At 41.2% G+C, this 12,208-nt stretch overlaps 1 protein-coding gene across 1 annotated transcript; it reads right to left on the bottom strand.

Moving 5' to 3' along the window:
* Positions 1–516: 516 nt before the first annotated feature.
* On the bottom strand, positions 517–12,208 carry LOC124864231 (cerebellar degeneration-related protein 2-like). Its single transcript, XM_047358916.1, has 5 exons — positions 11,723–12,208; positions 5,946–6,058; positions 4,709–4,857; positions 2,325–2,489; positions 517–1,774 (listed from the first exon to the last, which is right to left on the bottom strand). The coding sequence occupies exons 1-5, from the start codon at positions 11,799–11,801 to the stop codon at positions 850–852; spliced, it is 1,431 nt and encodes a 476-aa protein (XP_047214872.1). The 5' UTR covers positions 11,802–12,208; the 3' UTR covers positions 517–849.

Genomic DNA, 12,208 nt, shown 5'->3' with positions numbered 1-12,208 from the left:
TACAATGAAAAGGACTACCTTGCCTTAACTTGGAAACGATTACAAAGATCCTAAACGCATGTCAACGCTGGTTTTGGAGCGGCCTTCCCAAAACCTCGAATGGCCTTTTCAAAACTTTATGGACGGCTTAAAAGCCAAGTCCATGAAGTCCATTCCCCAATTGAAGTCTTTTCTCCATGAAGAGTTGTTAAATATCCAGTCCAAACTTTTGCCAGAAGCTTACGAAAGGCTACAAAAAGCATACAGTTTCACGTTTTGACCAGATATTATGGGGACATATGTACAGTTTTTATTCTGTGTGAAATCTGAATCAATTAGAAAATTACAAATGCAAACTTATTTCTTGTTTAAATTGTCTTTTGACCATTCCAGTTTAAATTGATCTAAAAAAAAAAAAAATCTATAAAATGTGTAATATTCATGCCCTGTGATGTGTATAAAATGTGGAAACATTAATATTTTTGCTGCTTCTCTGGACTTATCTCCAGAAAAACAAAATATGAATATCAGATATGCTTCCATTTTAAAGCTTGTGATTTTATTTATTCCTTCCTTAGCAATAAGTGATATTATAAACAAGTACATGCAGTAAATGCATCCAAAGTCCCTCACGCTTTCTGCTTTAGGTACATTTGGTCATAATCACTCTTACACCTCAGTTACAAAAACATCACAAAACCACCTTTTTTTTCTGATCTCTGGCCTGTCAAAGACACTCAGTGTAGTGAAATAACATTTGGCAGTTTTACATTAATAAGTAGCTATTATACTTCAGCAGTTGAACTGTGAGGTCATACTTTGTAAGTTAGCTGTAGTTTTCTCAGTGCATTTAGTTTCTTAGTGGTGAGTTTATTTGTGAGTCTTTCGGCTCTTCGGGGAGTTCATGTCCCTCTTGGTCTTCTGCAGCCGGGAGAAGATCTCTTTGAACAGGGTTTTATACTCTGGCGTGTTCTGACTCAGCCGCTTGTCCACCTGCTCCACCTGCCTGCTGATCCCCTCCAGTGCCTCTGGAGTGGAGGGAGTCTGAGGAGGTGTGACACCAGCCCCAGATGTGGAAGGTTCTGCTGAGATCAGGCTGTACTCCTTCATAGAGGGGTCTCTAGAAACGGGTCGTGACGTCTGCACCCCGGCGTGGCACAGAGTCTCCTCGTGGCGCCGGCACTTCCCCAGGAGCTCTTCGTACTTCTCCAGCAGAGCGTGGTACTGCTCATCCACCTCCCGCAGGATGGACATGCCTCGTTTGCGCTCACCGTTGCCGTGATGGGGGTACCCACCCTGGCGTCTTCCAGAGACAGCCGAGATGGTGTTCAGGGCCGTGTCACTGCAGCTTTTCCGCACCGGGCCTCCCCCCTGCTGCCCAGGTCCACCGGCCCCTCCATTAGCTCCTTCACCTCCATCCTCCTGTCCAGTTTCCTCCTCTGGGGTGTCCGTCTCAGGGCCATTACTGAGCAGCGTCTCTAAGCCATCCTCCATGTCTCCGATGAGACACACTCTGGACTTCCTGAGCTGCTGCATCTCCAGCAGCTCAGCCTCAAGCTCCTGGACCCGCAGCTTGCAGCCTTCTGCACCCAGGAGGCGCTGCTCCAGCTGCTCAAACTCCTGCAGCACCGCAGCACACTCCCGCTCAACACTCTCACGCCTTGATCGCTCTGAGGCCATGGCTGAGTGGAGGGACGATACAATGTCTCTGAGACGATCATTTTCCACATCAAGAGGCTGCTGCTCCACCAGGTCTAGACTCCCAGGGTTGGCCAAAAGGAAACCATCCTCATATCTAAACGAAGAATCACATCATGGCTTAGAAACAAATGCATACTGTACATCTTAACTCCACAATCAGGTTTCTTCATAGATAGTAGTGTTAATAAGCACCTTGAATAGCATTCCCTATGGAAAGGCTCTAAATAAGAATGTATAACAGTTATGAGCCACATTTCGTATCCACCAGCTCATACTGTAGTGCATTCTCAGTCTGGTTCTGCATCTGACAAAATTTGAACCCTGTTTATGTTCATCATCATCTGTAGATTTAGATGTTCATGTAGTTTTCTCTTACAAAAGGTTAATAAATGTTTTTATTTTACTTTCTCTAACTTTTTTGTTTTCAATTCAGGACACTGAGGACTAGACATAATGTCCAAGGCCCATGTCAGTTCAATTTTAGAAATAAAACTTGAAACTTTCGAAAACAAATACTGCTTTTCTTTCCAATTGAAAGTACTCCTGGCCTAGTGACTCAGTGTTTAGTTGCATCTCCTCCTTTCACAAAGCCATTGAAACATCTGAGTTGCCATCAGATTGCAGCGAGTGTTATATTTTGCGACCTGGGAGCAGTGCAGAGCTCCTTGAGGCACAGGAATGAGTGGACGGTCTTGCGTCGCTCCTTCTTCTCTCTGTGCACCTTCAGCTCCTCTAGAGTCCGCAACTCCTCGACACGAGCCGTGAGACTGTCCACCTGACTCTGCAGTGTCTCCATGGTGCCAGTCAACCTGAGTGCACAAACAACTTGGATTAATCTTGCTTGTTCGGTCATTTATGAGCTGACTTCAGTCTACTGACCTTCAGCTGAATCAAGTCGCTGTTCATTGTGAAGGTAAATGCTTAGAAACAACAGAGCTAGCTATTGAAGGGTTATAATTAGCCTTCAGCCCCAGTAACATGATTTGTAAATATCTAATCTCTGATTAAGGACATTTCTGAACCTGTTACGTGTGGTTACTCAAGAGGAAAAGCACAAACACAAGCTGCCTGAAGTCTGAAATACCAACCCTGCATAGATTTACAGTTATTCTATGAAATCCCTTTAAAGGGTTATATGATCATGAGGGAAATCATGGCTGCTCATTAGGTTTCCTGTTTTTCTTCAACAGATTAGAATATTTCCTAAACCAAATAGTTTGTTACTCAATCCCAGCAACATTGAGAACCAAGTTTCCACTTTTTTCCATGATTTTAAAGTAAATACTGTACAGGTTTTATGCACAGAATTGTGTACGGTGTCCAGTCATAAAGAAGTGTATAATGTGAAGTGGATGTAAAAAAAAATAAAAAATAGTATCTTCAATTGTTTTTACAAATAATAGTATGAATACTGTGGCATTTATCTGGATTCAGTTCCCCTGAGTCAATACTGTGTAGAACTACCTGTTCTACATTATAGCCGCCTTTAGGGCCATGTATCTTCTAGCTTTGCAGATCTAGAGAGTAAGATTTCTGCCCATTCTTCTTTAAAAAAATAGCTCCTGCTTAGTTGGTTTATTGAAATTGTCAGAATGTCAGTTTTCAAATGTTGCCACAGATTCTCAACTGGACATAAGTCTGGACCACTCTATAATGAACTGGTTTTGATTAGTGTAGCTCTGGATGTATGCTTACAGTTGCCCTGATGAAAGGTTAACCTCCATGCCAGTCTCAATTCATTTGCAGCCTCTAACAAGTTGTCTTTCAATATTATTTTGTATTTAGCTCCATCCCTCTTTCCATCAGCTTCCTTGTCCCTGCTCAAGAAAAGACACCCCACAGCATGATGCTGCCTACACCATGATTTACTTATGGGATCAAGTTGTTTGGGGTGATGTGCCCCCAGTTTTTATTTTTGTTTTTGCCAAACATAACATTTTTCATGTTGGCCAAAAGGTACAATTTTTTTTATCTGACCAGAGCATCTCTGGACACATTTTTACTGCAAACGGGACTTCCTATGGATTTTTCACAATAATTATTTTCCTCTTTCCACTCTTCCCTAAAGACTAGATTTGGGGAGTGCTTGTCCTCTTCTGGTTGGAGGGGAGTTCCTGCCTCAAGTGGAGGAGTTCAAGTATCTCTGGGTCTTGTTCACGAGTGAGGGAAGAATGGAGCGGGAGATCAACAGACGGATCGGTGCGGCTGCCACAGTAATGGGGGCGCTGTGCCGGTCCGTTGTGGTGAAGAGAGAGCTGAGCCGAAAAGCAAAGCTCTCGATTTACTGGTCGGTCTACGTTCCTACCCTCACCTATGGCCATGAACTTTGGGTCATGACCGAAAGAACGAGATCCCGGATACAAGCGGCTGAAATGAGCTTCCTCCGTAGGGTGGCCGGGCACTCCCTTAGAGATAGGGTGAGGAGCTCGGCCATCCAGGATGGGCTCGGAGTAGAGCCGCTACTCCTCCACATCGAGAGGAGCCAGATAAGGTGGCTCGGTTATCTATACTGGATGTCTCCTGGACGCCATCCTCGGGAGACGACGAGTACGAGTAGACTAACAGTTTTCCTCTGGGAAGATCCTGAGCTATGCATTTTCACAGCTCCTCCAGAGTTACCAGACTTTTTTTTAGACATTTATTTGTAAAAAGAAAACAAATAAATGACTAATATGTATAATTTTTCTTCCACTTCACAAGTATGTACTACTTTGTGTTAGTCTATCAAAAAGTTCCGGTAAAATACATTGAACTTCGTGGTGAGAGAATGTAGGAAAAAAATGATGAACACTCCTTCAAAACATTAAAAGATCAGAACAGCAAATATTCTCTGCAGCCAATAATATAAAACCCCAATTTGTCCAGATCTCTATAGGTTTTTTCACAAACACATGAACACAAAGCTAGAGGCAGGCTAAGACTGATTCTCTCCTCATTCTGATATCTGCCAAAAATCCTGTTAAAACTCAACATAAGCCAATAAATGACTTCTGTGACCGATTGTGGGCTTTAGGAAGCCACAGATCACCTGTCTGTCTTCTGCTGTGAAGCCTTGCTCTCCAGCACCAGCTTCTCATTAGTGATTTCCAGCTCTCGGGCTGTCACGTCCAGCTGCTCGTACACCTTGGCATGCTGCTCATTCATCTCCCTCAGCATTTCCAGCTGCTTGGACAGGTACTGCGAGGTGAAACATGTTTGATAACATGAAGAGAAGGTCGGCAACAATGTACATGAAATGTTCATCCAGAGAGAAAATTTTCAAAAATCAATAAGGAAAATGTCCTTGTTAAGCCTCGGCTACTGATTGGTTGTCCCCCAAATTTTACTGGCCACACAAATCAATGTGTTGCTAATTCATATCTGGAGCTACACCTTTAAATAAGTAAATAAATAACTGAAACCCTCAAGAATAGATAAGTACCACAGGTTTAGAACAGTATTTTAGTATTTTCATCATGAGAACATGTTAAATCCATCCATTCATCGTCTTTACAGGATCCTTGCAGGGTCACTAGGGGACCTATCTTCAGCCGTCAATGGGCAAGAGGTCGGGTCCACCCTGGACAAGTTGCCAGTCCATCTCAAGGCAAACATGAACGCACACTTTCATACCTAAGGACAATTTATCGAAACACAAAACCCAATAGTCATATTTTTGAATTGTGGGAGGACGCTGGAGTACCTGGAGAGAACCTCACAATGCACGAGGAGAACATGCAAACTTGCAAGTCCATTCTAAAGAACAATAAAGTGATTTTACTCATTGTCAAAAAAACAAAAACACTAATATTGGATTAATCTATTGTTAAACAACGTCTAATGTTTTTATGTCCCTTTTAAATCTTTAGAGGAAAGTATTTGGAATTGGGATGTTTGGAAAGTATTCACCATAATATATTTAAATGCAAATTAAGTGACACATTATGGTTCAGAACTGCACCTAGAACTGACCTAATGATTAAAGTGAATTGGTTCAGTCCAAATAAAATAAATAGAGCCTAAATGATATGAAGTCAAACTGGATTTGAATCATCATACCAAAATAATTGTTGCAAATGAGTAAAAACAAAAGATAGTTTGAGATAAAAATCTTTAGTCATGTAGAATTTTATAAAATATATTTTCTCTCAGTAATTTAAATATGAAAAAGTAGAAATGTACGTAAATACGAAGGAAACTGATTTAAGAATTGATTTATTTTACAGTTAAAAGGGCAAACCAATTAAAACCAAACAATAATGCTTAGAGAGATATTTGGACCGTACCTCTATCTCATGCACTTGCTCCTCATTGTTGATGTACATCTGCTGGAGAGAGTCCTCCAGCTCTTTGTTGCGTTCCAGCAGAGTCTTGCCGAGCTCCGCAGCCAAATGCAGATCTAAACGTGAACCAAGAGAGGAGGACAGACATAAACAGCAGACAGACACAGGGGCGAGTGCAGAGCTCAGGAACACAAACACACTGCGGGTGCTTTGAAAAGAACAACATGCTGCAGCTTTCAGAGAGCAGCTGCCAACAGTAACAATCTACCTCGGTGAAATGTGTTAGAACTGAACGCGAAGCCTCAAAATACTGTCAAACACTCTAAAGATGGAGGAAAACAACAGATTGTTAATCAGAAGGACACAGATCAATATTTGTTGCCTGACAAACAGGACAAAGACTGGAGAAAACATTAAACTGGTGAAACATCTCAGATCTGATCATGTTTCTTTGAGGCATAAACTGGGTACTACAGCAGCCTTCCAGGAAGCTAAAAACATAGGGTTGAAGATCCCTGCAAGTTTCTTGGTTCAACATGAACATGTCAGCAATCCAGTATCAACACAACAATCTGTTAACAGAAGGTAAAACTAGACATAATTATTAAAACATTATACAGGTCCTTCTCAAAAAATTAGCATATTGTGATAAAGTTCATTATTTTCTATAATGTAATGATGAAAATTTAACATTCATATATTTTAGATTCATTGCACACTAACTGAAATATTTCAGGTCTTTTATTGTCTTAATACAGATGATTTTGGCATACAGCTCATGAAAACCCAAAATTCCTATCTCACAAAATTAGCATATCATTAAAAGGGTCTCTAAACGAACTATGAACCTAATCATCTGAATCAACGAGTTAACTCTAAACACCTGCAAAAGATTCCTGAGGCCTTTAAAACTCCCAGCCTGGTTCATCACTCAAAACCCCAATCATGGGTAAGACTGCCGACCTGACTGCTGTCCAGAAGGCCACTATTGACACCCTCAAGCAAGAGGGTAAGACACAGAAAGACATTTCTGAACGAATAGGCTGTTCCCAGAGTGCTGTATCAAGGCACCTCAGTGGGAAGTCTGTGGGAAGGAAAAAGTGTGGCAGAAAACGCTGCACAACAAGAAGAGGTGACCGGACCCTGAGGAAGATTGTGGAGAAGGGCCGATTCCAGACCTTGGGGGACCTGCGGAAGCAGTGGACTGAGTCTGGAGTAGAAACATCCAGAGCCACCGTGCACAGGCGTGTGCAGGAAATGGGCTACAGGTGCCGCATTCCCCAGACCTGGGCTACAGAGAAGCAGCACTGGACTGTTGCTCAGTGGTCCAAAGTACTTTTTTCGGATGAAAGCAAATTCTGCATGTCATTCGGAAATCAAGGTGCCAGAGTCTGGAGGACGACTGGGGAGAAGGAAATGCCAAAATGCCAGAAGTCCAGTGTCAAGTACCCACAGTCAGTGATGGTCTGGGGTGCCGTGTCAGCTGCTGGTGTTGGTCCACTGTGTTTTATCAAGGGCAGGGTCAATGCAGCTAGCTATCAGGAGATTTTGGAGCACTTCATGCTTCCATCTGCTGAAAAGCTTTATGGAGATGAAGATTTCATTTTTCAGCACGACCTGGCACCTGCTCACAGTGCCAAAACCACTGGTAAATGGTTTACTGACCACGGTATCACTGTGCTCAATTGGCCTGCCAACTCTCCTGACCTGAACCCCATAGAGAATCTGTGGGATATTGTGAAGAGAACGTTGAGAGACTCAAGACCCAACACTCTGGATGAGCTAAAGGTATCGAAGCATCCTGGGCCTCCATAACACCTCAGCAGTGCCACAGGCTGATTGCCTCCATGCCACACCGCATTGAAGCAGTCATTTCTGCAAAAGGATTCCCGACCAAGTATTGAGTGCATAAATGTACATGATTATTTGAAGGTTGACGTTTTTTGTATTAAAAACACTTTTCTTTTATTGGTCAGATGAAATATGCTAATTTTGTGAGATAGGAATTTTAGGTTTTCATGAGCTGTATGCCAAAATCATCCGTATTAAGACAATAAAAGACCTGAAATATTTCAGTTAGTGTGCAATGAATCTAAAATATATGAATGTTAAATTTTCATCATGACATTATGGAAAATAATGAACTTTATCACAATATGCTAATATTTTGAGAAGGACCTGTATATAAATGCATAAGCTGACTTTCAGCTGATGGGATGGAAGAGCTTGATTACTTTAGCAACAGAAGGTCAGAAGTGATTTTAGTTAATGGAAGGTAAAATTAAGTCATACACAAACCTACTGAAAAAATTTGAATATTATTGAAAAGTTAATTGATTTCAGGAACTCAATGCTATAAGTAAAAACACATCATATAGATTTATTATGGACAGACGATGTTTTTAAGTTTTTATTTCTGCGAATTATGATGATTTTCTGCCAACAGCTAATGAACACATTTAAGATTAGAATATTACATCAGACCAATAAACATTTTAACATAGAAATGTGGGCTAGATAAAAAATATGTTTTTAAAAGGAGCCTTAATAAAACACATATTCTACTTTATTAAATATGACTATATGATACAAGTCTTTTTCAACTAATTAACCTCATTTTCAGAAAAGAAGTGTGTCACTTAAAGATAAAAATAAAAATAGCATTGTTTTATAACAATACAAGCAAACATAAGTTGCCTGTTTGACAGGCAATAATATCCTGCTTATGTTACAGCAGTTCATTAGAGTCCAGGAGATCAACGAACTCTATTCCTGCTGAAAATCTTTCATTCATTCATGAAACAAAGACAGAGGAACAGAAGAGGCTAAAAAGACTCAAGACGAAGCCAGAATAGAAACTGTTTCGCACATAACAGAGATTGGTGATGAACACACTCCATCTTTATGAGAAATGCTGCCCAGTTTTTTAGATTAATCAAAAAAATTAATTTCCAATAATTCGTGAGTGTTCCATATTGTACTTCTGTAGTAATATCAAATAAATAGAACAGTTTTCTCTTTGGTGGGGACAGTGCCACAGCAGCTTACAGACAGCATTTTCCCAGCCTTAGAAGATTAAAACTGGAACTGAAAACAACAGAACTGCAGGAAAGGAAAGACAGCAAGAATCACTGGCATTTACTGCTGTAATGAAGGGGGTGTTTTCTCACCACAATGATGAGCATTGGCAGAAACACCCTTACAGATCTCTGGTATGAAACTCTCATCAGAAACCATCATTACTGAAACCAGCAGAAACCTTTCAGAGTTATTGAATGCATGTGGCGCCTATCTCTGCTTCTGCATCCTTCTCATGCACCGCAGGGCTACAATCTCACGTGCAGAGTTATGCAACTCCTGAAGGAGGAGACCAGCAAGAGGAAAACGGCCAAACATCAGACATCTTCTGCTCGTGTGCCTCTGCTGGGATGCGTGAGTCACACTTAGTCCCTTCTTGGAGCTGCTGCAACACAAGCATGACATCACCATGCAACGCTATCTGCACACACTTCAGAGGTTTGTGAGATCATAATTGACACACGCAGGGTTTAAAATAGGAGAGCTAGCGGCACAGATGTTGTGTAACAGCATCGTTTCTGGGGTAAAATTCACTGAGTGCATGAAGGCAGAACAGGATGAGTATGCCTCCACTCTGACCCCAAAGCCTAAAATCTCTGATCCTGACTAAGGAGGTTTTTGTCTGGGGCTCTAATCAGATCAGCCAGGGGACATTTAATGTCTCCACCCTCAGTTCTGAATAACACCAACCTAAAATACAGATTTAAACAGACAAGAGTCGAATCCACCTGCCTTCCTCCTCTAATATGATGTGCAATGCAATGCTGAGATGCAAAGCTGCTTTAATTCTCTGGGTCAGCAGGTGATCAGGAGACGGGGTGATGTTGAGGACAGCGTTGCAGAAAGGAGGACGCATTCACCACAGCTTTCATCTCTCCTCTGAGAAGCTCTGCTCCTATTAAAGTGAATCCATTTAAGTCATTACAGGGAGGGATTGATCTTAGTTGCCGAGCCAATTATACTTGGACAAGATCATCAAACACATTAGCTCAGCTTTGAAGGATCATGCATTTTTTCCTTTTCAGCAATAAACATTTCAGAGGTCTCTGAATGCAGTCTTCCTTGGACATACTTGTTCACCTTCACCTTTCATGGGCATCAAGATCCCAGCTCCAGATATCAAGTACTTTTTTTTCCTATCTAGAATTAACATTCAGGATTATTTTCAGACAATGTCTTTTATGATTATTCTGGCCTTACTACGCCAAAACCATGTTTCTATAACCAAAAAGGTAGAACTAAACTAACCAGAAACACAAAAAAGCATAAACCTTGGAACTTTCAAACAAAACAAAAAAGTGCAAAACTGTAACAGTGACTAGCTTACTTGTCACTATTAATTTTGTGAGATAGGAATTTTGGGTTTTCATGAGCTGTATGCCAAAATCATCCGTATTAAGACAATAAAAGACCTGAAATATTTCAGTTAGTGTGCAATGAATCTAAAATATATGAATGTTAAATTTTCATCATGACATTATGGAAAATAATGAACTTTATCACAATATGCTAATATTTTGAGAAGGACCTGTACATTGTGGATATCTGGATCTACAACACCAGTGTCTTTATTAACTTACAAACACGTGTATGTAAAAAAAAAAAAAAAAAAGAAGTGACATTTTAGATATCTAACATTTTATAGTGGATAGGAGGAATTCCTCTGTTTTAAGGCAAGGAGGGAGCTGGAGGTAATAATATCACAATCCAATGCATAATGCAGCCTTACTCTTGAGTGTTCAGGCGATTCCAAACTGACTTTGATCTCGCCCTAAATAACAATCATAATTAGCTACCTGTGTTGCTGTTTATGAAAAATATGAAGTTCTCTTTTAATAGATTTTTAAACATCTTAATCTGTTTGCTTGGGGAGCAATGTTGCTTTAGATATATTTAATCTTCAAGTCTAACTAGAGCTGCAACGTGTATCATGTCCCAGTTGTTATTGCAATATCCAGTGTGTGAAATATTGAAATTGCACAGGACTGTTTGGATGTGATTTTTGGTAGTATATTTATAGTAATATTTCAGGTGCCATGCATTAAAACTAGGATTTCCAAAAGCATATTTGGCAATTTGGATCATCTGTTACTGTCCTTTATGCCCACAGCGGATCTTACAACCAATATCAGAAAGCGAAGTTAGATTGGTGGAGGCACTCTGTTGGTAGAATATCCAACAGTAATACCTTAATGTCATGTGTTCCCAGTATCATGCAGCTCCAGTTCTAACCAATATTAGTGCTAGTATTTGGACAGGAAAGTAGACTTAAACTGATTTGAGTATCTAGGTAATTTGATATTTGAGAGTAGTCTGATTATATCATAAAGTGGCCTACCATATATTGGCAGCATATTCTACATTATTGGAAAACTGATCTAATGTATTTCCTGTCTGGACCGAGGACGTGTCTCTCAATCTAAAATAAGATCTTTGTTTTCATAATATATACAGTAGCATACAGCGTGTGATAGATGTGGTAGATGGAGTTTGCATGTGCCAGGATGTAGGAAGGAGCTGAAACAGAGGCAGCATTCACTCACTCCGACAGCAGGGTTATTCTGGGATGTCTCACTGACAAAATCGGGATAATTAGCAGAGGAGGAGAGAGAGGTTTGTTCATTTTACACCCTGCAACCCACCCATCTCCAGATCCTCCTTCATGACTATATTTCTCTCTTCACGTACACAGCTGTCCTCACCTTGCTCCAGGTCCCTCTGGTCGTACCACGGCTCCTCCTCCTCCGTTACAAACTCCTCCATCCTTCCAGCTCGAAGCATCGATGCCGGTGAAATTCTCCTCCTCCTCCTCCGGCGATGAGGAGCAGACTCGTCCGGAAGTGACAGCAAGCACACAAACAAACAATAGCGACGCTGCCTCTCAGAGTGGGTTAAGTTAACTTAAGGTTGACAATCCAGGCAGAGCACCTGCTTCTTCTTGAACCACCAGTAGATGTTAAAGGCACCATAGAGCAGCAGCCAAGAGATAAAACAAGAGAAGTGGAGCAGGAGGATGACTGGTTGTTCTGGGAGCCTCTTTCAGCGGGGCCTGTGCTGCTGCGTCCTTTAAAGACACAGATTGGCAGCCTGCTCTGCTGACAGCAGCCCGGTGACTGCTGCTGCATTCAGGAGCCGTGGGAAACACCAGCTCCGTTCAAATCAGTGCACAATAATCAGTGGAGGTTCTT

This window comes from Girardinichthys multiradiatus, chromosome Y (assembly GCF_021462225.1).
Source record: "Girardinichthys multiradiatus isolate DD_20200921_A chromosome Y, DD_fGirMul_XY1, whole genome shotgun sequence".
Taxonomy (NCBI): domain Eukaryota; kingdom Metazoa; phylum Chordata; class Actinopteri; order Cyprinodontiformes; family Goodeidae; genus Girardinichthys; species Girardinichthys multiradiatus.
The sequence above is the reverse complement of the archived record's forward strand: the minus strand, read 5'-3'. Positions and strand labels throughout refer to the sequence as shown.